Source organism: Coturnix japonica, chromosome 2 (assembly GCF_001577835.2).
Source record: "Coturnix japonica isolate 7356 chromosome 2, Coturnix japonica 2.1, whole genome shotgun sequence".
NCBI classification, from domain to species: domain Eukaryota; kingdom Metazoa; phylum Chordata; class Aves; order Galliformes; family Phasianidae; genus Coturnix; species Coturnix japonica.
Window position 1 is genome coordinate 14,829,456 of NC_029517.1, and position 27,895 is coordinate 14,857,350.

Sequence of the window (27,895 nt, forward strand, 5' to 3'; positions counted from 1 at the left end):
AGATCAGTGCAACCACTCTCGAGGTGCCTGCCTCCCTCCAGTGACTGCAAAAGGAGCTATGGTGACTCAGCAACTGTGATGGGACCTAAAGAAACAAGAATATTAAGCAGGACATACCAAGGCATGGAGAATTTTGTAAGAAACTAAAGGACTCTGAACTCAGAACTTTTTTTCAAGGCAGGTCTTTCCTTCCATGCTTTGGCGTTAGCTAAGTCAGCATTTTTCTGAGCTGCAACTCACGTCCTTTTCAGAGCCTACAGCAATGTTATTTTCAGCAGCACTGACACTTGACTGTCTGCTTCCATCACATCCCAGCTCCTGGTTCCTACCTGTAGAGTTCTCCCAAATTCTGCAGCCCTCAGCCCTTCTCTGCCTGACAAAGACACAGAACAGGAAGCTCCCTCCCTGCAAACAATTCCATAATATTAAGTATTAGAACACGAGGGACAAAGTGTTCACATGTTATTTAAGTACGGAGCAGTTTAATAAACATATTTTTCTTTTTTCCCCCTCACTGTCTGGTGGTAACATTGTTAGAGATTTGTCATAATCAGCTTTTTTTTTAATATGCTACATTCTTCAGCAACATGAGCCATAATAAGTGCTTAACAGCTGCCTAAAAGATGTGGACTATGCAAACTGCAATGTAATACAAAAATGCTCACTTTACAGCAGAAAATATGACTATTCACTAAAACTTTGATGCATCAAATGATAATTGTAGCCACACAACTCTGATATTGAAAAACAAGTAAAAGCCACTTTGCCATGACTGTAGTTCCTTTTACCCTCTTCCACACATTCAGAGGTACCACAAAGGGTGCCAGTGCCATTAGCTGAGAAGGGAAATAGATGATGCTAATGGAGAGAAAAACACCTATCAGCCATCAGGATACTTATATAGCACTGAAAAGCACAGAAAGAGACAGGCAGATAAACCTTCCTTGTTCTGAATTATCCTGATCTGTTCCCAACCTGCTTTGGCAGAAACAGTAGCTGACAAATCCCCATGTTTTACATCACTCAGCCTCCCATCCACTGAAGACTCGTCCAAATTAAGCCACACAATATGGAAGAAATCTCTCACTACCTCTCTTTAAGCACATTGGGATAGGAAAGATACTCGAACTTCATAACACATTGTTACCATTGTCCTGATTGCAGAAGATCTTACTGTACATCTGGCTATCTTGGCCAACACACACTGATACATAGACCTTACTTTGGGTAACAGTTACTCTTCTTTTGTAGCAAATCTCACTGTTACCTCATATTACCCTCTGCTCAGCTCTTATGAAGTCCCATCTGGAGTTCTGCACCCAGGCTTGGGGCCCCCGTTACAGGAAGTATGTGGAGCTCTTGCAGCAGGTTCACAGGAGGACCAACAAGGTGAACAGAGGACTGGAGCACCTCTCCTATGAGGAAAGGTTGAGGGAACTGGGCTTGTTTAGCTTGGAAAAAAGAAGGCTCCGGGGAGACCTCATTGTGGCCTTCCAATACTTGAAGGGAGCATATAAACAGGAGGGGCAATGGCTGTTTACGAGGGCAGATAGTGATAGAACAAAGGGGAATGGTTTTAAAATTGGACAGGGAAGGTTTAGGTTAGATATTAGGAGAAAGTTTTTTACACAGAGGGTGGTGACGCACTGGAACAGGTTGCCCAAGGAGGCTGTGGATGCCCCATCCCTGAAGGCATTCAAGGCCGGGCTGGATGTGGCTCTGGGCAGCCTGGTCTGGTGGTTGGCAACCCTGCATATAGCATGGGGGTGGAAAGTCGATGATCATTGTGGTCCTTTTCAACCCAGGCCATTATATGATTCTATGATTACACTGTTGATAGCTCAACACTCCGGCTAAAAACATCTCCCTTTCCTGGTGGAACTCAGTAACTGGACCTGCCAAGCCTTACTTTTTTAGATACATAACCATACTCCACACATAGGACACTATATAACAGAGAAGAGGATCTTTTCATTATTCTTTTTAACAAGTAAACACATCAGCAAGTTGCACATGTGGTATCTAAAAGGCAACATGAGTAATTACCACTCAAAGTAGGTCAGTGAAGGATCCAAAACTACTAGCCACACAAGATCTGAACATTAATTATGCTCATTTTTCTCTGTTAGACACATATGTAAATCATGCTGTCACTGCTCATTTATGGATTTGCGAGGAAATTGTATACATATTTCATGAATGCTAGGGCTCTGTCTGTGACAACAGTCAGCATTTGGAAGCATCAGAATTGCTAAATGTCTCCCTCCAAACACTAAATACAAGAGTGTGACAGCACAGAAGATTCACCCAAGGCCACAAACACAACATCTTCACTGCTCAGCTTCCTTCATTTTATCCAGGAGTTTCTGCAACACCTTCCTGAAGGCTCTGGAGAGTTCTTACCTATAATGAGGTCTCTTTCACCATGCCATTCTTCTCTTGAACCCTCATGCTGCCTGCCCCTTCTCAATCACCTCAGATACGAGCTAGTTGCTTTTGCTGTCAAGAACCATAGCAGTACTAACACCTTCTTTAGGCAATAACAGTTATGCTTCTATCCTCACAAGCTGGTATCCACCACTGGTTAATTGTAAGCATGCCATGTTTTCTCTCCTGCTTTGAAGGAGCAGCCATAAAAACCAGAAAGCCACACTGCTATACTTCAGGTCCTCCTTAATAAGTCTGTGCTGCAATGCTGACAAACGTATGCAGCTGACTGAGATCACAGAGCAGCCCTTCTCAGAGGAACATGATTCTAAACTTCTTACTGTACATTAAAAAAATATTTTGACCTTTACATGTTTTCATGATGTTGCAAACAACATATTCCAGTACATAAATATTATATATAGTGATTAGTAGATAATAATGATAACATTACATGCTCTAACAGTGGACCATATAGCATCGACAGTATCATTATCAGGCTCAGTGTGTTCATACGTGGACACTAAATGGGACAGGGACACCCTTAAAATAGCATGGTTGCTGGACAGCACGAAGGAAACAGAGTGCTGAAACTGTACAGACTCATGCTGTGCTCCATGGACTGTTAGTCTAACTCAGCAGAGCTTTGTAAATATTCTTAAAATGTTCATGAATATACTAGAAGGAAAACACCTAAAAAGAATGCCTGGAGAGTCTTTCTTGAAGTTCATCACTATCAGATGGGTTTATTTCTGTAATTCCTAGGCATTTTTCCTCCACCTCACAGAAATCAGGTTCTTTTATTTTCCTACTTCAAGTGCTGAGGGAATGGAAAAAGCAAATGCACTTCTTCAGAGAAATAGGCTGTGTACAAGCTGTTCTACAACTTCACATGATTACATTCAAACAAGAAAAGGAGAGGTTCTAAAAAAATGCTTTGATAATATAAAAAGCTCTATCTTTGGGTGAGAAGTCACTTCATCCACATGTTCTCCCCTATGAGGTTGTTTTAAACCAAAGTTTCTTTTTTTAAAATCACAAAAATAATCGAAGTTTCTCCTAGTTCCTAATTATAAAGACCTACTGAGAACAGTACAATAAACTAGCTTGTTTATGTCATTCACAAACCCAAATACATGTTGAATATGACAAGCATAGCTATTTAACTTTTGAAAACAAACTGAGTTGCTTCTTGAAGTTCTACCTGATCTGTATAGGAAACAAACGACAAAATAGCTACACTGTGGTTCTTGGCTTCTTGCTGACAAAAGCAAATAAAAATCATGCAATGCCTAGTATTTATCCTGCTGTTGTACTTTCAGCCTTCAACCAGTGTATACTGTGTTCTTCTCTGTAGTATATTTCAGGCAAAGTTTGTACTAATTGTCCTCCCCAACTGATCAAGGCCTACACGCTCACTAGTAAGATGCAATCAGATTTAACTTCTCCACCTCTATCTTCCATCAGCTGATTTCCAACTGTCTTTGATCTGCTCCCTTTTTAACTAACATCCAGAGCTGGAAGAAATGCATTACGGTATGCTCTGCCTTAGCTGTGTCATCATGTTGATTCCAACTGACATGAAACTTCTAGGCTGATTCATCCTAAGTATAATGCTTAAGTGGTTTCTTTTCAACACAGTCTCAATAAGCCAAATTATTCTGCCTGCCTCTCCAGAGATACATGACAAGGCTTAAAAAAAAACTGGCAATAATCATCTCTAGCAATGAAAAATATTTTCTTTTTTTAATCAAAAATGTGATTAGAAGAGCACCTTTGCAGGAGCAGATGATCATCTGCATCTCACGTGCTAAAATGAACACTACACAATAACTGTCTTCTTCCATTAATACTGTACTGAAATGTCTGTAACAGAAAGTGCTATAATAAAAGGTTATTTTCCCAAGTAATCATTATGCAAGTTTTTTACCTAATTAGATATACATTGAAAGGAGATTGACTATGTTTCTTTTCTATTTATCTATATATTGTTTCTTCTAATAGATTTCTTTTTTTAAATTGAGCCATAGATCCTACTCTCCCAGAAGCTTATTTCCCACACACAACACTGCAACTTCAAAATGTTTTATGAGATCATTTAGGTAATCTGCACCTTTCTCTACAGTTACCTCGCTCCAGAACTGAAATATCTCCAATTCAGAAAAATCAACTAAAACTCTCAGTTGCTGAACAGTTGGAGATCATTTCATAGAAGCCTCCCATGCCTCATAAGGGATACTGCTATAGATCTGTCTTGTCCCATATTACTCCATATATATCTACAGCTGATCTCAGTGGCACATGATAGAGGCTAAATGGATTTCCATACAATTAAAATGTACATGCAAGAACAGCAACATGGCATTGCATTTACACACTACGGTCATAATTTTACACAACCATTGTACTAAAAATCCAAATGCAACCTTCCCCACACACTCCAATGGAAACAGAAGTATCTGCAAGCTAAAGATTAATTGCTGTCTTCTAGAATTTATACATATATTATTAGGAAAAAAACAATCTTTATAAACTTTAAGATCTCTAAATAGCAACTGTGAAAAAACAAACTGCAATGGCCTTGTAAAGCCACATACGAACAGAAAGAAAGGTAACTTTTCAGATTAATTTGTTTGAGAACAGTTTTCTTTTACTGAAGTCTGCTAAAAGAACAGCTTGACCAAAGTAATCACTGGAAATTTATTTTTCTACTTGTGTATTTATACATACACACATCAACTGAAATCCATTACACTCATGGATCTATGTGTGTAGTGACAGAAGGCATTCAATATTACTCCACACACCCCATACTGACACTTACACATGTGCAGCATGGCATGCAGAGAGTAAAAATAAAACTCGTACTCCAGATATAGCTTGTGTCTTTCACATTAATAATACAAATCCTTGCAAAATAGAAAAGTTAGAATATAAACACTTGACTGTTTCCTCACAGTTTGTTTTAAACAGACTGTCTACTATCCATCCTTTACAGGACAGAAATTTCACAGATGGAGTTTCAAATGCCCAGCAGACCAAAGAGAAGCCAGATTTTTTGAAGAGCTGAGATAAACAAGGAGCTGACTTCTTTTCAAGTCAAACCTAATGATTTGCATTGGAAATGATAATAAATGACCTTAAAAATATTTTCCAATCCAAGTTAGAAGAATTTGGAAAAGCTTTAGAAATTAAGCATTTTCAGAATTAGACAACATGAAACATTTGGCAGGAGGCTTGTACACATTTAACTGACATTATAAAATACAACAAATATTTCCATTTCAACCTTTCCAAATACTGACCAAACACCAGCAAAGAGGAAGTTTTTGCAGAATAGGCTCTAGTGAACCAATGAAAACAATAATGACCAACCTCTTTGCTCCTAGATTAGTCAAAATTAAACACTTAAGGATGGAAACACAAATTACAGGCCTTGTCTTACTCTCGTTCCATTTTCGACAACATTTGGCAAGTAGAACACTCTACTACCTTAGCTCACTTGCCTTAATTGTCTACTTAAGCATTTGTGCGAACAACAAAAAAAAACAACCTGTAATTCATTACTTTCATTATTTAGGGCAAAATTCACAATAGTGGTTACTTCAATTGTTACATCATAGCTTAGTCATACTTAAACAAATTCTTCAAGAGAAAGATTTCCACAACATACTTTTCACCAAAAAAACAAAACAAAAAAACCAAAAAGGTTGTTGCAAATCTTATCAAGACTGATAATCATTTACGGACTTATTTTGAAGACAAAGCAATACCAGTAAAATATACCACAAGAATACTAATAGCAGGGGAGATTATTAATTCATCAACACAGACAGGACCAGTATTCATCACTTCACATACAACCACTCTAAAAAAAGACAACCAACAAGTTTCACCTCATTCACTGAGCTCATATTCAACGTGGGAATGCTGACTTGAAGAAAACTCTTATTTTTAAAAAATCATTTACCTCAAGAACAAGCCAAAGCTGGTCTCCATTCTTCACATCTTTCTTGTAGTACATGCCATAGAATTTGACCACATTGGGATGATCAGAGAGAGCTTTCAAAATGTTGTACTCAGCTTCAATTTCTTCATCAATATCCTAGTGTCACAAATGAGAAATACAAAGCTGTAAATAAATAATCATATCTGTTAAAAAAAAGAAAATAAAATTAGATTTTCAGGCTATTCAAACTGAGTTTGAAATAGAGCAAAGAAAAAAAAAAAAGGAAGTATTGACATACCATCTGCAGGTCTACAAAGCTTGGTTCTGTTTCCTCAATACAAGTTGTGCTTTTTCCTTGGTCTTCACCTATTTCAACTAACAAACATATTGGGCATGATAGAGGAGCCCTCAGAAGAAAACGCAAAGAGCATTTCAAGGTGAAGCCAGTACAACACATAAATCTGCAAATGCAAGCTGGCAAATTTTGGGGAGAGCATGAAGATCCTTGGGCAATCACCAGTTACTCCTCCAATCTCTAGGCTATCCCCAGTCACTGGGGGCTGAACAACACAGACAATCTATGAACTGAAAGAGCTCACAGAGGGATACTATCGTATTGCTTTACTCATACTGAGAATATATGCGGCCTATCTGTGCCACAGTTAGTGGCAAAACAGCTCAAGTCATTTTCCTCCTGTATAGTTTAAAACTTGAACAAATGTTGCTAGCATACTTGTTTCTAGACTTAACATATTTTTAATATAATTTGCTATTTACACACGCAAAAAAGAAATAGATGACAAATTGTGGAGGAAGGCTACCTGTGAATTCCACTATTGAAATGAATGGATTTCCTATCAACAAAAAGCCAAAACCTTTCTCACCACCTCCAAATGGATGCTTTGTAGTCCTAATGAACTACAGTCCTTCTCAATTCACAATCAAACACACCTGTTGCTAGGAGAAGTTAGCACACTTGTTTCTTATACCAGACTTTCCAACGCTAAATCCAAGTTCCTCATATTAGCTTTTGGTTATTTTTGTTTCTTTTTTCTAGCCTCAGACAACTTTTCCCATCACCAGTATCTTGAGGAATTAGGCTATAAACTTCCATATTGGGATTACAAGATTAACTGCTCTCACAAGGAGGTGCTTCTTTGCTTTTTCATTTTTCTTTCTTTCTTTTTAACTGGAGCAGCTGAAAAGCAGCAGAACTTTTCTCCTCTTTCAAAAAAAGAGAGATCGAGTGAATTTTCCCACACAAACAACATAGAACACTGTCAATTAAAAAAATAAAAATAAAAAAAAAAAAAGGAGAAGGAAGGAAAAAACAACCAAAGTATTGAAAGAGGTAAACGGAGAAAAGGGAAAGAGTGGAAGATAAGAAGGAACAAGAGAGACTGCATTTGGCAAAAGCAAAAGAACAAGACAAAAGGAAAAATAAGGCCAAGTCCCCCCAAAAAGCACAAAAAACATAAAATAGCTGAGGCTGCCTTGGGAAAACTGGAAGCGAATTAGCCCACTGTCCTACTGTGATTTAATAGAGATTTCTGTTTCCTGAGGGGTACTCAGATTTTATGAGATTTTTACCATTATGAGGAGAAATGAAAAGCGAGAGAATGAAATGAATAGATTAATTCTGTGCATACTAGAAAGAAAAATCTTCCTCTGCATTTTATGAAAGAAGAGAACTTGACATATTTAGTTGAATTAAACACATTTACCTGCATGAAATATAGCCAAAGGGAGTGACTCTTCTAGAAATGGCAAAGGGAATAACTTCATGTAAACTTAGATGTAAAATAACAGCTAAGAGTCTTAATGTACAACGGTGCTTTCATATAGCACTAGGGACAAGACTGAGATTGTTCTTAGTTCCATCTTCACATATTATCATTTCAACACCTTCACTTTCTTACCTCAGTTTCAAAAATCTGAGCTGTTATTCAATGTGAAGAATCAGAAAGCTCTAAAAGGACTAAACACGGAATGTTTAGTTCAGTTCCATGTCACCTACGATAATGTCGTTTCTTAGTTCAATTTGGAAATATAAGTTAAACTGAGTAATATAAAAGCACGTTTTTTCTGCTCTATTCTTTACTCTGTTTCTTACATGGCACTACTCTGAAACTGTCTTCAAAGAAAAAAAATTAGAATTTAAAGAAAATAGATAAAGTAACTTTTTCTTCATTGCAATGGCTCCCTCTGCAGCCATTAATAATACTTTCAGTTTAAACAAAAAGGTCTAGTTTATACCTTTTAGTTTCTCTTATTGAATTGCCAGTTTAGTTCTAACATGGAGGCACAGCAGCTATTTCAGACCTCCTGGAAATAGGAAGGGAAAAAAGAGAATACTATTCTTATCATAAAAAGTTCCAAGTTTAGCACTTTGATGCATTACTGGCTTTCTACTATGTATCACCACACTCAGCTCATGTTTTCACACTGAAAAACACATCTTTGTTACCTAATTATGGGTAACAAAAAAATTCCATGAGAAAATTTGATAGAAAAAAAAAAATCTAGTTTTAAAGCAAAACTAGAATTTTTTAAAAAGTAAATGCTTATTTGGAATAATATCAGGGTATGCTGAAAAACAAATTTCTCAGCATTTCCAGTTGGATATTCTCAGTTTATGGGAAGTATGGCTGACAACTTTTGGGTTTCTGGTAGCTGAAATGAGCTGAAAATGAGTTTAAGAATTTCAACTGATGAAGAAGAAAACTTAACTAAATACTTCAATGAAAGAAACACAGAGAAAATGGAACTCTTAAATCCATTTTTCATCAAAGCAAGGAATTTGTTTTCAGCAGTTACACCTTTCGCTTCTTTCAATTTCTTACATTGCTTCTGTACCCACTGTTTTTATTTTTTTCTGACTTCTTCATGTTCTTCTTCTCTCCCATTTAATCCGTATCTCTTCCCTTCAGGATCATTTCTACATCCACTTCTTTCTCATGGTTTTCATCTAGCACCTTTTTCTTACAACCTCTAAGGCGTATACAACACTGAAAGTTTCCTCAGCTCCTTTCAGTAATCCTTGACTGAACCAGTTATCCATTAAGAACTATTTCTAAACACATGTGAAATAGATTAAAGCAGGAATACTTCCTGCCATACCAGCATTTATTTACATGAATGCCAACTGCAAGAAAGTCCTGCCTATTCATTGTAAGCATAAAAACCTTGTTTACAAAAAACACTAGAGTCCAAAATAGAATTTCCAATGCATTTGAATTCACCAAGGTCCATTTTGCGTGGCCTTTGCAAGGTTCTTTTTCTTACTCTAGGAGAGGTAGATGGTACTGCACTGAGATGAGCCGCCTTTTGCTTCCTTGAAAGCATACTGATCTGAAGCAGATCACCAGGAAACAAAATGATAAAGCATGACAGTAAATTTTTACAAACTTTTTATGGACTTTAAGGCCATAGGAGCATTATTCTGACACTGTGTGATGTGTAGGGGTAGGCAGCACCCTGTGTGACTTTACAGATCTGCAGTGTTTCATACAGCATGATGGGCTTTTCTCCAGTTGCCCAGAGAATTGTGCAATGGAAGCATTTGTCTCATGTGGAAGTGTAAGATGTAGGTCACAGAGCCAGAATGCAGTTAGAATGAGAAACATGGTCTCTTGCTGCTACGCGGTCTGTAGCTTGTATTCACATTGCAGATTCTGGACAAACCACAGAGCAGCGTCTGCTACCTTAGACCTATCAGCCAGATAGAAACTGTAACAATATCTAGACAGTGCAAAAGATAAGCTCAAAGGAGCCACCTGGTAAAGGAGCAGCTCCTTGTCTTTCTTTTGCAGGTAAGAGTTCTCAAGAAAGATCCCACGCCACATGCTGTACCACTGAAGTCAATGAGCCCACCTTTACGAACCTGACTCCTAACATCCTTCCTACAGAACATTAATCTGCTGCCCAAATGTCAGCCATGGGATACAAAACCATGATCACCTGGTGCTTTCTGTGTAGGAGGAACACAATCAAAAATATAAAATGCTAGGACTCCTAACTCCCTTGTAGGTAACTAGAAGGAAAAAAAACCAGCTCTGTCACTGAAATTAAAATACAAGAAAGGGGAAATTGAAAGTAAAAATAACAGAAATTACATTTCAGTTGGCAGGCTGAAGCTTTCAGTTCTAATGCAAATGATCTGTTCAGGTTGGAAAGAAAAAAAAAAAGGCCACGTAGCAAATTCAGTTACAATCAAATAAGCAAAAAAAAAACCTCAAGCAATTTAAGTGACTTACATGAACAGGATCCAAGATTTTGACTGCTGCTTTGCTGCCATTTTTCTTATTTAATACTTTGAAAACTTTTCCATAAGTTCCTTTGCCAATAGTCTCAATTATTTCCCAGGTATCTGAAGGGTCAGGAAAGCTATCAAATATTATTGTTTTCCCAGTCAACGGAAGCATCTCAACTGATGACTCCTAGGAAAAAGGGAAAATTTCCATGTTCAGTGAATAAATGATAATCCACAATTAATTTCCTACAAATAAATGAAATACACATTCCAGTCTCAAATACTAGAAATGATTTAACACAAATCATGCAAGTACTGAATAAAAGAAACAAGAAAAGAAACAAGCTGCACTTAATACAAGTTTTCAATACAGTACCAAATAAAAGGATATTCAAATGGTCATTTGTACTAATTTGAAGCTTGTGTGAAGTCACCACAAGCTTTCTCATAACAAAGCTAAAATGTCATTCTGGAATTTTTCTACAGACAGGGCAGTGGGAGTCAAGCTCACTGCTACGGTTACATAAAATCCTCTGGACACCTGAATTTTTGTACAGAACTCACAAGGCCAAACAGCGGTAGATCTTTTCAGTGTTATGGTCTTCTGACAAGCAAGCATTCAGAGTGATGGAAAATGCACTTACTGATATAAACCCCTGACACCTATTTTACATACTGTACAGGAAACATTACACCTATGCCCTAGTCAGCAGAGGATACAATTCACTAGCACGTGCTTTTATACCTACTATGCAGCCCTTACAGAGCTAAAAACCAAACCAAAACAAACAAAAAGAACTCCCCACCTTTACCAGTTAACCCAGTACAGATATATTAATAGTGATGTTCTCATATTCCCAGCATTAGAACCAAGACCAAAAAACAATATAGGCAGAGAACAGGACAGACTCAAGGCTTACTGAGTAAGGAAGAATCAACTTCATATAATTATATTTAGAATTTTGTAGCCTGTTTTATGAGTATTGTATCAATGTAGTTATTTGGGAGTTTTTCAAGTCAATAGTATAAATTTATACACAAAGCAATGTACACCATATTAACCCAGTTACACATATTCTGCTATGCTCTGCTTCTTTAACAGTGAACAGAATGCCATCAATTTCAACTTCACCTATGGCTTCCAGCATCCTAGACATCCTTCTTTATTCATCTACTTATTCATATAACCATATCACTACACTCTAACAGCAGAACACACAGACAGCCATAGGCAGCTGAAATGGACTGCTGCATAAACATATATTCTACCAGCTCTTTAAATTACCCCGTATGAACACTGGCATATCATGGATTCAGACAAGTTTTCTAGGTCTTCTGGAGAACTCAGGGTTCAGGATTCTTCCTGTTGTTCTACTCTTGGCTAATTTGCTTGTTATTGACACAGAAGACAGGGTTTTCTCCTCCCCCCCCATTTTTTCCCCCCCCACTTATTTTCAGTACATATGACTATTACCAGCCTCTATCCCAGCTCACAAAGCAAAGTGGAGCAATACCTTCTTAACATCAGGAAACCTACAGAAGTCTGTAGCATACTGAGCACAGTGACCCTTGCCCACCACCTTGATTTCAAGGGTTGTAGGGGCAAAATGACCCACTTTTATCTCTCATAATAAAATGTCTCTTAACACAAGTCTGGGTTAATGTTGCAGCAATAACAGAGAATAAAGTGGTGGAGAGATATCATGCAGATCCCCAGATTCCTAATCCAGATTAAAAATTTCCTGTTTCCTTCTGTCTGTACTTCACCCTATAAACAAAACCCATGGGAAGATTGATTCCAGTCTCTCTCTAAAGCATTGCCTTTCTACCTCGTGCCATTTATCAATGCCTTGAGAGCACTACCATATCCAGGCAAAGCCATCTCATTCCCATGAAACAATCAAGTTTCATCTAAGTTTCTGTCTGACCTTTACTTTTTAGAATAAAGTCAGCTGCTTGCCTTAGGTTTTACTGAATACTCAAGCCATACATGAACTTTTTGGAGGAAAAAGGTGGAGAGTGATAAATGGACACCTTCACAAGAACCAACACATGCAAATCAGTTTGTGTGTAGACATACTGAAATACATTTTCTACAGAACATGTAGTTTTACATCAGAATTTAGGTTCTGCTGTGTTTGCAAGAACACACAGCATGCACCCCCAATCCAGGCAGTACAGAACAAACACAGAAGCTGCAAAAGGAAAGATCATTTCTCGCCTTTCAGGAATTAGCACCGAAGATGGAAGAATTCAAAGATCAGATTCACATCTACAGACGGTGTCAGAGCCAATGCACGGAACTCTGGTACTCTGAACCTCACAACACACCCTTAATGAAAGGCGCACTCTTCCATACATGGGTTTCATAATGAAAGGCACATTCAAAACAGTCAGTTTCAGCCAATTTCCCAGCCTCCATTAATTCCCTAAGCGTTATCAGGATGCAGCTGAAATTAATTGGCTCCCAGTACGGAGTGCCTGCTTGGCAGCAGAGACTACTACAAGGAGAACTGTTAGAGGGCTGTGAAATTGTGGCCCTAAAGGTGTTATCAGCTACCAGCAAATGCAGAGACACTATCATGTGCTGGCATTTTCCTCCACAAATCAGACCAGTTACACATTTTGTTGCCTTAAAAAAAGCCACAACATACTTACCAACAGTGCATTCAATAACTGCCACTGCACAATAATTTAAGACTACTATTCCAAAAAGAATTATTCAGCATAATCCCTTGTCTTTTGATTTGCAACATCAAAATCACAACTTGAATAAGTTACAGTGAATGAGCACCTGCAGATAAATTGTTTAGCTTCCACTTCTGTTATTAAAAATATATTAAATAGAATGATTTAGAGTTTATTGTTCTTGAACAGAATGAACATTTTATTACATCTCAGCGAAGCTGAGACAGTTGATAATGATATAATTTCATATTGCAGCAATAAATAAGACTGTCTCTGGTATGCATCTGGATTCTCCAACAAATGGGTAATTTATCAAACTCCTCGCTATTAAAAATTTACTTTGAAAACAGCTTATGATGTAATCCAAACCTGTGAGCTAGGGATAGTCTCAAGCCTTCATAGAAATCCTTGAAAATGCCTGTGGTGTGCTCAGAAAGTGACTAAATTCAGGGCTTTTAGAAACAAACAAACAAGCAGTGCAGGGAATTGCACCACAACAAGCCGGCATAGGGGTGGTTTATTTGGTTGGTTGTGGGTTTGTTTGTTTGTTTGGTGACCGTAGAATTTTTTGATTGTTTTGTTTTGTTTCCTAACAAGATGCCAGTGTGGTGTCAGTGCTGTGTTTATCACAGTTATAACAATGAACTGGGAGATATTTAGTCAAATAAACCAGCTTTGTATGATTTTTACTTTCATAGGCAGTATCAAAAGTACACACTCCATTCCATATCAAAGATGGCAGGTCACTGAATTCTCCCCCTTTTCAGTGTCTAGATAGTTTGGAGAGGGACAGAAAGTGGCAGCTTCATGAAGTGTTATCTCCTGTGGACCGTCAGATTGCTGCAATAGTAATTCAGCAAAACGTATTTATTGCACTGCTGAGAGGTTTATGGCGAAGGCCACAGAGCATTACAGATGATGGTGCCAGGAGGGAATAAGCAACAGTTCTTGCTTCTGCAACCTGGGCTGCAAGCACAGCTGAGCTTGAATTTCTTAAAGAATGCTACAACTCAGCCAAACATTTTTAACTACTTCAAACATTTCCATATTTCAGCCCTCTAAATTTGTCGCTCTTTCATTCTGTGCAAGCTTGCAACTTCTTTCCACCATCCCCCAAATAGTTTCTGAATGCACTTCTGTCTCACTCCTATGGATTTTATCAATTTGTTCCATAAAGAGCTGATAAAACAAGAGGTGCACATCTCCTCATTTTTTTCTCCAACTACAACTTGATTTTGAAACTAAAGACCCTCACACATTTTATTTATTTATTTATTTACTTTGCAAGATTTTATCTGTTTTGGATTATCCATGTGTCTACCCAAATTATTCTCTTTGACTCACTACTTATTATTCTCAGTTTGCTCTCTGCTTTCTGTTGTATAAACTCTATAGTGTTTTCCCAGAACTGATAAACTGTTGTCTGAAAAAAACCTTTCTAGAGGGGAAAAAAATAACATCCTAACAACAAGCTGAGCTGTAGCAAAATAAAAGCTTTAACTGCTGCTTTAGTTAAGCAATGCCATCAATCTTGTGGTTTTGGACAACAGTTTTTATTATTCAGAGATAAATATTATTTTTCTTTATTCATTATTTGGAAAAATAAATGTAAGTCTATCTTTTCAACAGACTGATACCTAAACATATTTCATACTGAGATGTGACTGTTTTGTGACAAGAGGCTTTTTATCTCTGCTCTAAGAGATAAGAAAGCTGGATGCCTTGCAGTAGTCATTACCCCCTACTATGGCAGATGAGGAACATAAACCAGTTGTATATTTACACAAGTAAACACCAAATCACTGGGTTTCACCTAACTTATTATTTGTTCAGTATACCTCATGGAACCTAATGTAGGCAATAAAATCCCATTTTAGATGTGGTCAAAACAATCAAAAATTGATTCACCTGATCTGGTTGGCAACAGTCTTAGCATAAGAAAACTTACTTCCCAGACTCCATTGATTATACTGGCTAAATCTTCATTAACTATGATAGGAACCCCATGATCCAGTTTCAGATGTAGATGATAGGTAAAATGAATCATATTCCGTTTAACTGCTGGAAACAAAGAGTTGTAGTTTGAGAAATGACAAAAAGATTATCAGCTGCATGCTACAGTCAAGAGAACAAGCTAGCCACCTCTCACCCCCTGAAAGTTGCAAGTCTTGGATGCATTTGGATGATGTAAAGAAGATGCAAGACTGTACAATGGCATTGCCAACCAATCTCTGAACTCAACATTTGAACTCCAAATTATTGTTGAAATAAATGGTTGCTTTAGAGCATCTGGAGGGGTGATCATTTAGCTTAATTTCAGTCAACGTATTTCCTGAGCACAATTCAAAGTATATATGTTATCTTTAGGGCTGCTCAGGGAAGAATTTGATCCACTTCTGGGCTCAACCTCTAATGCTCATTCTCTGAAGAGCCAGGTAGATCCTTCTGCTGTTTCTAATAAACACTGTTCTCTCTGCGGACAGTTATCAAGCAACAACTTCCCATCAAAGCAAGACAACCTTCAGAGAAACTTGATGCCTCTGGTCTTCTTGACCTTAGTAAAACTTCTACATGCAGTAGAGAAACAGCACTGTGCATGTGTTGGTACCTGATCTCCTTCTATTGATAAATGCATATTGGGTATCCACACTGACATTTCATCTGCTGATTATCATTCAGCTATCTTGACATTTGACTTGCATTAGACTGAACTGGCCAGCCCTGCTCACTCTCTGAAAGCTCACAGAGGGCACTGCTGGAGGATGTTTATATTAGTGTCTGTGTCCACCCTGGTTTTCCTCCCTTCCACTTAATCCCACAAAGCTTTACAAATGCGAGCAATTGATTCTGCACATGGGATGAGGCAACCCTGTATTACATATATAGATTGGAGGGTGGGAGTCTTGAAAGCAGCCCTGAGAAAAGGAATCTGGGAACTCTGGTTGATGGTAAGGTGAATGTGAGCCAGCAGTGTGCCCCTACAGCCAAAGGGCCACCCTTGCCCTGGGGTGCACCAGGCCCAGCACTGCCAGCGGGTGAGGGAGGGCTTGTCTGCTCTGCTCTGTGTAGCCTCAGCTCCAGCACTGGATGCAGATTGGGTGCCACAATTTAGGGACATTAAAGAGTATTCAGAAGAGGACTATGAACACGCTGAAAGTTTGGAAGCCAAGCTCCTCACAGGGAACAGAGGGGCAGTGCTGAGCTCTGTTCTGTGTGACAGCAACAGGGCCTGAAGGAAGGGCATGGAGCTGTGCCAGGGGAGGGGCAGCTGGGGGTCAGGGGATGGTTCTGCACCAGAGAGCAGTGGGCATGGAATGGGCTGTTGGAATTAAAGGAGCATTTGGACAAAGCTCCCAGAAACAGGGTTTGATTTTGACTTCTGGTGTGAAGCCAGGGGTTGGACTCGATCCTTGTGGGCCCCTTCCAACTCAGGATGTTCTGATTCCCATTCCCATTGCACTAATGCCATCGGTCCTACCGCACTCTAAGGTTTACAGTTCTCAAGAAGGTCTGTCAGAGGAGGTTTTTTAAAGAAATACTGACCAGATCTGTATGCACTCAATTCTGACTCCATTCTCACTTCTGTGTGACTGTCCTGCAGACCTCAAATGAAGTCAGTATATGACTCCAACTTTTTCAATCTAGCCACCAGTTATAAGAAGAGGGTACAGAAAGAACATGAAAACAAGATGCCGAATTTAAACATTGCATTACGTAGCCAATTTTAAATGCTTTGTTATTCTGAAAATAAATGAGAGCTAAAGATTTTCATGGAAATTGTAATCAAACAGAATGTATTTATGCAGGGACCTCACTGGTAGGAAAACAAGATTAATAACAGTCGTGGGAATGGAGTTGTTATCAAATTGCATTTGGACCGCGTGCCACCAGAAGTAATGTGCTCACATGAGTGATCACAAACGGAACCATACCCAGTTCATTGTGCAGCTTCTAGAACAACGGCATCGCAAGGGATGAGAGTAATTTTTCAATGGCTAGTTCAATACATATTAGCAGAGAACTCTGTCTTCAAAGCTGGAGCATCACTTAATTTTCCCTTTCCAACACAAGAAACACGCTCACTGCCTACTCAGAAGTTCTAACAGCAAAGCAGCTGCGCACCCACCGCACACCCCGATCGAGCCCCGCTCCGGGCTCAGCGCCGCACAGCCCGCCCTGTCCCAGCACCGGGTACCGAACCGCCACGTCTGGGCGCTGCACCACCCCTATGGTGGGGCGGGGCAGCTCCCCCGGGAGCGGCGTTACGCATCAGCCCCGGCCCCATCCTGCCCCGAGCACTGGGGGTTACCCGCAGCGCAGCGTCCGGTCCCTGCTTAGGGAGCTGGGGTAGCACCGCCTCCGGCAGCCCTGCCTCGGCTTCGCCCTCCTCCTCCTCCTCCTCCTCCTCGCTGTCCCGGCGTCGCCGCAGTGCCGCCTCAGGGTCAGCGGCGGATGACCGGTTTGCCCCGATAATCCACCACAATGCCGGCAAAGCCGAAGGGACTCGGCCCGCCCCGGGCAAGGAGCGGCCCGGCCCCCTCACGGAGGTCTCCGCGATCCGATTGTGTCGCGATGCATCGGTTAGGACCACAGCTATGAGCCATCCGACAGGCTGCACTGACAGCTGTTAACTCTGCAAACTGTAGCACTGGATCTGCTGACAGCCTCGCTGTGATGTAGGACCTAATGGGTTCAGGTAGTCCACTAAGAATAACGATTGTCAGCTGTGTGCACTGAGCTAACCTTGTTTATTGTTACAGCAAGGTGAGTACGTGATAGCAGTGCACTGGTAGACGAAGGCAGCATCAAAGTTCTCAAAAGTTAGGAAGCGATGGATGTTTTACAGCTTCTGTGTGATCCACAGGCCAGTTTTTGACTGCTGTTGCTGTTTGCTTTGGAGGAATCCTGCCACATCCACTGTAGATAAGATACCAAACTTAGAAGCTCAACAGCTTCTTCACAGAATCACAGAATTATCAAGGTTGTAAAAGACCTAGAAGATCATCCAGTCCAACCATCCCCAATACTTCCCAGCTAAATGATATCCCTCAACACAACATTCAAACGTTTCTTGAACACTCCCATGGTCGGTGACTCCACCACCTCCCCGGGCACACCTTCCCCTTGTCAACACCAGAGAAGGTGCAACTCCACAGGAGACTTGTGCTGTTACAATTAGTTTCCCCCCTTCAGTTTTTCTAATCACATTTGCAGCAGGTTGGTTGTTTTCAGACAGCTCTGACAGTGAGAACTTGCTTCTGAACTTTCAAGCTGCTCCATCTTTTGGAAGAGCAGAGACAATGTCCCATCCCAGGCATCACAGCAACAAGGAGCCATACTCCTTATTCTGGGAAAGTAATCAATGGAAATGCCTTTATTTTCAAACCCCAGATCCAAACATCCAAAGCGAGCTATCTACAACAACAAGAGGCATTAAAGCACTGCTTCTTTACTATCCTGTGTGAAAATTACTATCATTTTTAGTGTGTTCTCAGTGTCACACGAGCAGAAATTTATGAGGGAAAGTTTAAGTTGCTGTTGCCTTTATTAATGCCTTTCATTGCTGACTGCTCAGTGTCTCCCCAACCTTTCATCTTCCTCTGTCTAAAAGCATATAAAAATAGAAAAATAACTTCCCAGTTTTATAATGCCATTTTACTGATTAGGTAGGAATACAGTCAGAATAGGGCCTTTATTGTGAAAGCACCCATGTGGAAATACAGATAGAAAAAAGGGATGGTGCACATCTCTCCATGCATCCAGAGGTTAGGAGCTAGAAGATACATGCTCAGATGTAGTTTTAGGAGCCAGAAAATAGAATAATGTCAGTGAACAGTCCATATGTCCTCCTTTACTTCAGGCAGTAATGGCTGAAAACAAAGCCTGCCCATAGTGAACATTGCTGCTCAATATCCATATGCTGAGGTTACTGCCCCTCAGTTCCCTGGGAGCACTTCCTCTGTCAAAGGAGCCTCAAAGACAAAAAGCCTGTTTGGATTGAAGTGTCACGCACAGTTGGTCTTCTGCGTTAATTGCTGAGAAACTTCCAAAAGCTAGTGTATATTTTATTTGATTATCCTAAAAAGTATGTAAGTAGTGACAGCCCATTGCTAGTTTAGACCAGTAAAAGTCACATCCAGTCTCAGGCCTATAAAGTTGGCACTGTTCACACTAACAGGGAGTGCCAGCCCACAGTGTCTGGCAATGTCCATGTCAAACAGACATTGCTTGCACTGGAAAACTTGGGCATGAAGTGATTAATGATGTCACGCTTATCAACACTTATCCTTTCCCTTAACAAGTTTTCTTTGCTCCTTCATGCTCTCCCTCTTTCTTCATCTCACTGTGCTTTGGCTTTTGCCCTTTTTCTTTTTTTCTCCACAAAACAGCTTTGCTTTTCTATAAGAAGCCTTCCAGATGAGAATTCAGAGTTCCCAAGTAAATGTGGGCTTGCATTTCATGTTCTCCAAAATGAATGTTAAATAATTAAAGGCAAATATTATGTATTGGCAATATCTAGTTATGTGTTAGATGTTAGATTAAATTAAATTTGAGCTGCATCTAGTATGAGGTTAAGTTGTGCTATGAGAAAGCACCCCTGATACATTATCATTTTAGCAGACATTCTAAAAGATCAAAGTCAGATTGGTTTCAGATTATCTCCTTGAAAACATAATTTTCAGCTTCATTAGAATTATTGTGGGTGTAAGTTTGGAAACCATTTTCATCATAATATGTGGGAAAAACAGAAGCAAGACCAACAGCAATATGAAACCATCGGGCATCTTCAACGTTAGATAACAATATACAATTGACTGCAGAATACATCTTACTGTTCATAAAATACAGTGGACCAATAACATGCATTAGTCAAGTTGACCGTTTTTACTCCAGAACAAATAAATCAGAATTCTAGGCTCTTTGGAGCTTCTAATAACAACCACACAAAGATGTTCTTGTGATTAATGCATCAAATTAGGAGTCTAATTTCTTTAACAAAATATTTCTTGTATTATGAATGTCTTTTCTGTACACAAGCTAAGTCAGGATGCTGGGCACTATGGATCCTTTACTAAAGGAGGTCCTCCTCCTGCTGGGCCCTGAATTCTGGGCAGAGCTCAGCCATAAAGGGCTTGTGTGACCCAAAGAAAGCACTACTCTTTTGATTTATTTTCTTTTTTTAAAATATAATTGAACCTCTCATATTGTCCTGAACATGGAGGGGTCTCCTGATGACTAGTTACGTACATATGCAAATAACAAATGACACATGGAATGACCAGTAGATGCATAAATGATAACTTAATAAAATAGACAAGAACGTTCAGTTAGCGTAGGAGAGACTACCATTACAAGAATTAAAGAACCAACTTACCTCTCTGGGGAACTGCTTTTTGACCTCTCTGGCTGCTTCACTGAACACTGTCTGGAGTAAATACGAGGAACTCCTCCCCTTTTGGTGTTTATTACAGATAAACAATACTTCCTGTGACACCTGAGTAAATATCCTCTAGGAAAACCGCCACAGAGTTTGTCTTATTATTCCTTTGATCATAAATAGCATCCACCAAAGCAAATTACCAGGAACGCCCAAAAGTTATGTATTGAATGCATAGATTCCTCGGCATCAGCCCTCAGCTTTGCCACATATTTTCTTCAGTCGATCAAAAGAGCTCCGTAACCCATTTTGAAGGTCTTAGATGTGTGATCCTTGTAATCACATTTAAGGGTCTGGTTAGCTCAGGAGATTGTTAATAGGATACAAACCTTTCGCATCCAACCCAGATCAGTACAGATGAAAAGTTGTGACTATTTAACAGCTCTTCTCTGCTCTGTGCATTAACCCAGTTTCTAGTGGGAAAATGCCTGTAGTGCTTTAATTTTACAGAATGTAGTTTTCAGGCTTCTTTAACAGCATATGTAGTACAGAAGATTTGGCAAACAGGAAAATAATTAGAAAGCTCAGTTGTCGTTAATGAATCTGATTAAAACTGTAATCAAAAGAATTTCCAAAATTGCCACTCCAAAGTTATCTCCACAATCTAAAGAAGCCTATAAGCACAGATAAGTGTTACAGTAATCAAGAGGCAGCCATTGCTGAGAAGTAGAAGTGATTTAGAAAACCGATGGCTCCTCAGTAAAAATTTCCTTTATCAGGCTCTGGGTCATTAGATCCAGGGGCTGCATGTTGAGCACGTGAGTGTTGCCTTTGAATGGGATAGTCTGATTCACATGTACTGATCCATATCTACCAGGGGGCAAAAAGTATAGAAGCAAATGTATGTGAGGTATTTTGTTGAAATTTCACAGCTTTTTCTACTGCCTAGAGTTTGAGATAGCAAACTTTTGCATCTTGCAGACACTGCTTTTAATCTAAGAAAATCCTAAATCAGACCGTTTGAACTCATGCCTCAAATTCAATTTCAAAAATGTTTAATTTTTTTTTGTTTGTTTTGTTTTTAAATCAAGTATCATGGAAAAAAAGTATTAGAAAATTTGAAATATTAAACCTTCCACAGTTGTTCTGAAACCACAGGAGAAAAGGCCAGAGGCCAAGCAATAACTGCAGAGGTTTACGCTACAAAATGGCTTCTAATGTCAGTATTTACTGAGTACGCTTATCCCTCCCTTGGAACTCACTGATCACTGAAATGACCTTAAAGGATTTTGATTACCAACAGCGTTGAGAACTATTAGGAAGAAAGCAGGGCATCCAAGGATTGCTGCTTTCTGGATATCTGCATATAGTGTGAAATGCTGATCTTGGAAGACAGTAGCAAGTCAGGGTTTGGGGTTATAATACTGCCAGTTCCAAGTGTGCGAACAACAGATCCATCAGAGTCACAAAGCTGGTTTGTAAATCGTGGGATTAAAAAACTATATTAGGGAATAAGCACCAGTCATGTGGCACTGTTAGTCATGTGGGTCATGTTAATACAACAGACCTCATGTTAACTGTTTAGAGATTTCAGGCTTGGTGCTTTGTATTTTTTTAGACAATATTTTTGAACCAGTTGTACAGCAGGTCTTACTGCTCAAACATCCACATCACATTGATTGTATCCCAGAGTAGCTGCACTTGTGTTATGCACATCCCAAGTACAAAAATGTATGATACATAAACTGCAAATTGTTATCCTCTACAGCATCTGCAGGCTGAGCTAATCAGCAGCCTGAGATTAAGAAAAATACCAACGTCACCATTTACATTATTAAACATGAATGTTCTTTGCTACATAAATAGGACTGTGAAATAAATAAGTAAAAGTCAGCATATTGATAATTCAAGCAGTGAAATCAATGTTTGGTCTATATATTTAGTCAGTTTCTGTGCTGTTCTTATACATACTTAAGGGAGAGTTGGAAAGATTTTTAGAAAAAAAAAGCCAAGCAGAGTCATTTTGTAAGATTACTCGTAGTTTTCTTCATAAAGTAAAATAAGACGTAAAACAGAAAAGTTCTTTGCAATGGAGGCTCTTACTTGATATATACCTGTACAGAATCTAACATTCAGTCTGAGTTTCTTGCATGTCATGCGGTCTCATTTAACTATTAATGGAGTGAATAGATATATTTTCATAGAGGCTTATAAAACAAGTCTCAGTACTGAGCAAATGTGACTCCTCTTCTGACTCTTCAGGGATCACAGTGTGATAGAAATGTCAGTCAAGAATGATAGACAGGTTTATTTTAGAGTTAAAAGAGAAATTCAGTTTCGATCTGTAAGCAGAACACATCCATTTCTGTATGGAAAGTTGCAGGTGGGATGCACCTAAGCAGTAGGTCTCAAAATCACTTGCCCATTTGTCATTTACGCGACTTCATTTCAGTCTGTTTGCTAGTGACAGAAGATTTTGCACATTCAAAATTCCTGGCAAGACCCATCAGTATTCTTCAAAGTCAGATTTCAGGCACTGAGGGATATCTTACAGAAGACCAACTTTTCTCAGGACTGAATCAGTACCAGTAGCTTTGCCAAGAGTCACAAGACACCAGCTCCTTAATCTATGGCTTAACTCGATACTGAGGTTTCAATATGGAAAAATTAAGCTTGTAATCCTCATAATATGTAAAATACCTTTGGGACGTAATTAAATGTTCAGGAATGAGATAGAAAAAAGATCTCAAATTACACATAATGATGCTTCCGATGGATACAGAGTGTCTTGGGCATTGTTTGTTCTACACATTTTCTTTCTATTTCACACAATTTCAGATATACCAGGAACTTGCTGTCAGTCTAGAACTTCCTCCCTGTGGTGCTGAAGGTAGCAAGCACATTGCTAGACTTAATACGCCACAAATCCACACCACATTAGTCTCAAACATTTGCAAAGTAACAAAGACTTTTAATAATAAACCTTTTAAAATTTCCTTTTGTTTGAGGGGGAGTGAGCAATGCAAGAGAGACAAGTTTGCATCACACCAGCCCCTAATGAAAAATGACTGCATAACCTGAGAATAACCTGGAAGTTAAATTTTTTCTACATTGTTCTGGTGATCCTTATGAATTCCTCAGCTTTTAAATCCAGAGGCACAGCACAAATGATGCATATAAACAATTTTCTGTCGGTGAGTCTGTCATTAATCTCTGAGGATGTTCCAAAGATAGCCCTCAGAGGATTTGGATTTGTCTTCTTTTTCTTTTTAATCCTGTTAGGGAGTGTAGCAAACAGTGACACAAACATAATTACATTTTGAAGGGGGCCCATGCCTAGCTATGCAAATGGAACATAAACATTCTCAGCTCCTGTTTAGCGCTCTGTAATTTGCTCTCTTCCTGACTTCTATTTTCTGGATGCTTGTAAACACTTTTTTTTTTTTTTTTTTTTTTTTTTAATTACTCATTTGGTCAAAAATGCAGATATAGGGGAATAAAAGAAACCATGTGAAGCTGTGGGCCATCTCGATTCTTGGCCTCTTACATTTTTTATACCACACTTGTGTCATGGTGCCTTACCAGCTAACCATATGCAACCATATTTCCAACACTACTACTCTCTGAACGACCAGAAGTCTTTGTGATCTCAGCTGGGCTGAGATCAACTGGGGTGATTCTTCTCTGTTTCTGGAGAACACTTTCAGCATTTGTGCAGTTACAGTTCCTTTTGAGCCAAATTTTCATAAGGACACATCTCAAGCAACCAGCACTCTTTGAAATAAAAGCACTGATCTTTAGACACCAATGATATTTCATGCACTGAAATGGAGTAATGAAAGGCACTTGTAACTTTGCAGTCTCAGAATATGTTCAAATCAAGGCAAAGAACTGAAGAGCTTTTTAAAGTATCAGTAATTGTTTCTGGAAGTGTTAACTGAGTATTGATTATGGGAGCTGCTTTACAAAATGGACCCATCCACAACCATCTCTCTTCATTATTTATAGCTCTTTCAATTTCTCCCATTAGACGCAAATGTTATCGGAAAATATTTCTTCTCCCAAAGTATTGTCAGAAAACAAATTATTTAGAACCAAGGCTGATAGATAACACACTTCTTTCAGAAACTTAGATGGTTTAGTAAGTTTTTTCATTTCATGTTAGGCTGTGAAACCTACAAGTAAGCAGTTTCTATTCTGTCCAACAGTGACAGGCTGAGGACTGGCTTTGGTGTTACACAAGCTCCTGCATTTAGAAAGGTATCACATTTAAGAAGATGCCTGAAAACGTATTTTGTAAGAATTACTCATAAGATAAACTTGATAACATCCCATTTTTTTTTCAACTCAGAGTTACAGTTCTCAAATGCACCTTACTTCTGCTATGTTTTGGTTGGCATTGTAAGAAGTTAGAATGAACTTCACAAAAAAAAATATATATATATGTGTTTATGTGAACTCTACATTAGGTACTATTACTTCTGTTGCTTATATAAACTTATGCCTAAGATGATATGGTTGCATAGTTTGATATGTTCTATAAGTCACAACAACAGGAAATGTAAATTGTTCTGAGGAAAGAAAATTATTGAATAAGCTCTGAAAGTTTAAATAAACAAAATTTAAATTAAACCCAGAAATCCAGCAATCTAAAAGGTAGCACTCAGAAAAAAGCTTCTTTCCTCCGTTACATTGTCTAGCTAGCAAAGTAGACTGCTCTTTGTGTTTGTTAAATAATATACCTTCGCAAAGCTGAGGTAAACTTATCTGGCTGTTCTTTAAAACATTTAAGTTGCAATTAGTATAATGGTCTGACAGTCACTGTGTCTAGCTGCTGTTCAGTGCCAGAATGAGATCTTTAGTTTGCCTTTTAATTATTATTATTATTATTATTTTTATTAAGGATTGCTAGACAGATACTGCAGATGAGCCATAATGGATATAGATGTGCCTAAACATGAAATTTTCCAGTCCTGGAGTTGAGAAGGATCCTTATGATGGTGGTCTAAGTTCAAGGTTGACTGGAATAAACTTTGCTGCTCAAACTGAAGCTTTTTCAGCTGCTAATGTTGATGTGTTGCTGTGGAATGGATCATGCAAAGTGAAATTTAATTTTGATCCATTTTAAATTATGAGCAATCATGTAGGTGACAGGTTTGCCCTTATAGATCTCTGACTGAACTTAACTTTGAATTAGTTTATCAAACCAGACCACAGTGCTCCAGTGATGATAAAAATAGAGGTAGAAGCGCATTGCTGAAAGTATAGGCAAAGCTTTCCACACACTGCTGCAAAACTGGCCGCTGAAAAGATCTTCTCCCTGGCAGCCTTAAGCAGCTGATGACTGTTCCTGACTTAACAACCATAAAAATGTTCCCTTCCTGTAAGCTTTATGTGCTGTAAACAGTTATTTACAATAACTATTTCCAACTCTCTCACCTATCCTCATGCAGTACTGAACCCACATATATGCTACATGAAAAAACGAGATGAACTCTCATTTCAGATGTTGATCCACTCCTAAATTAAAAATTAGGATAGGGTATTTTATACTGTGTCAAATTATTTCACTTTTGCCCTTTACAATGCTTTCTGCTCCTGGTGGTTGGGTGTTGGGACACAGCTCACAGGTTCAGCTCATAGGTTTGGAAATTCACACTGCACCACTTGCGCTCAGGATCAAGGTTCTTCCCTGCCCTGCTGTTGCCCACCATGTTCAGCCTTGAAGAAAAACTCCATCACAATCTAAGTATGTCTACTGTGTTCCCATTTTGCTAAAGCACACAAGTTAATAATTGCTTTTACATACAATTGAGGCAACAATACAATTTTTGATTGCTTTGGCAATGTATGTGGAAGTCAGGGCTGCATCTACTATACTGTGTGCTGTCATCTTCAGTTGCTTTCCTTGTACAGAAAAAGCTGTTTTCCCCAGAGATGGCTTTGTGTCCTGAGGTTCTAGCTTTGATTGTGGCAACTGCCTTACTTAGCAGGCACCACAGGGCAGAGAGAGAAAGAGAAACAGAGCAGCAGGGGAGGCTGGCACACTCCGCCAACACACATCAAAGAGCAGGGCCACCCACGTCCTCCCCTGCTTAGAACTGACAATTGAGCTCGAATTTATACCTGCAGCTCTGCTAGAATCAAAAGAAAAGATCTGCGTGTAGAAAGCAGAAAATTTGCATACAAACTTTCTGTAAATACAAACAAAATAATTTTCAAAGAACTGCATCTTGGGAAAGATTCAAAATCTTTTTTTCCTATACAATGTCATGCAGTGCAAGCCTGACTGCTCTTTCTGTAAGTGTTCAAAGTACAGCAAGCCTGACTGTCTGTTCCTCGTGCTTGTCTGACTTATCAAGGAACTCCAAAATGCACTACGTGAAAGCTGCCTCATCTGGTTTAATCTTCAGAACACTACTGCATGCAAGGAGCAAACAGCCAGTTACTACCATTTGGATGAGAAAACTCAATATGGTACTTTTTCTTGTGGAGGTGCTGATGACCTGATACAGCCATTAGGATTTACATTCCTAATCCAGTTATCATTGAGAGTAACAGCGTTGGTTTGGACAGCTGAGGAATGGGCTAGGGATTGACCCTTGAGAGAGAAGATGCTAAAAATAACATAATCAAACTCAGTTATGTCACGTACTGCCTGCTTAGGTATGCAATGATAATAAGGAACAATACTAAACATTTTCTGGCACATTTTACTTGTATTTCTGCACATGCCACAGTACACACACAGCATCAACACATTGACAGACAAGCACTAGACAGTAGAGATCTCCATGCTCACACACAGCAGGCAAGTTTTTGCTTTTGAAATCTGAGAGAGAAGACCCTCTGCACAGAAAGCAATAGGGCACCTCCTCTGCCTGTCTCAGAAGGAGTAAAGTGCAGGGTATGATGTGTTTTGCACCTGTTATGCAACTGAGAACAATTTGCCAATTAATTCAGCTAGTGTTAGAGAGAAGAGATAACATGTCTTGGATTTCCTGCTCTTAATTTATTGAACAGCTAGGCCCATGGGACTGCAAAAGGTATTCCATCAGCATAGAGGAGGCCTATAGATTCTGATATGAAAAAGAAACCCATCTTTCAGAATGGTACATTATCATTACTGGATGCAGGCCTTGCACATCGAGCATCTTTGATGGACTATTCAAGTAAGTGTTCTATCTTTCCACTGCACTAA

At 39.0% G+C, this 27,895-nt stretch overlaps 1 protein-coding gene across 1 annotated transcript in view; it reads right to left on the reverse strand.

The window, feature by feature from the left end:
* The window catches only part of MYO3A (myosin IIIA), a 97,033-nt gene extending 79,142 nt beyond the window's left edge, over positions 1-17,891 (reverse strand). Inside the window, exons 1-3 of the mRNA XM_015853320.2 lie at positions 17,626-17,891; positions 10,633-10,815; positions 6,398-6,532 (exon numbers count right to left, since the gene is read on the reverse strand). Coding sequence (XP_015708806.1) covers positions 6,398-6,532; positions 10,633-10,800 — 303 coding nt within the window. The 5' untranslated portion in view covers positions 10,801-10,815; positions 17,626-17,891. The remainder of the gene's footprint in view (positions 1-6,397; positions 6,533-10,632; positions 10,816-17,625) is intronic.
* Between the last annotated feature and the right edge of the window lie 10,004 nt (positions 17,892-27,895).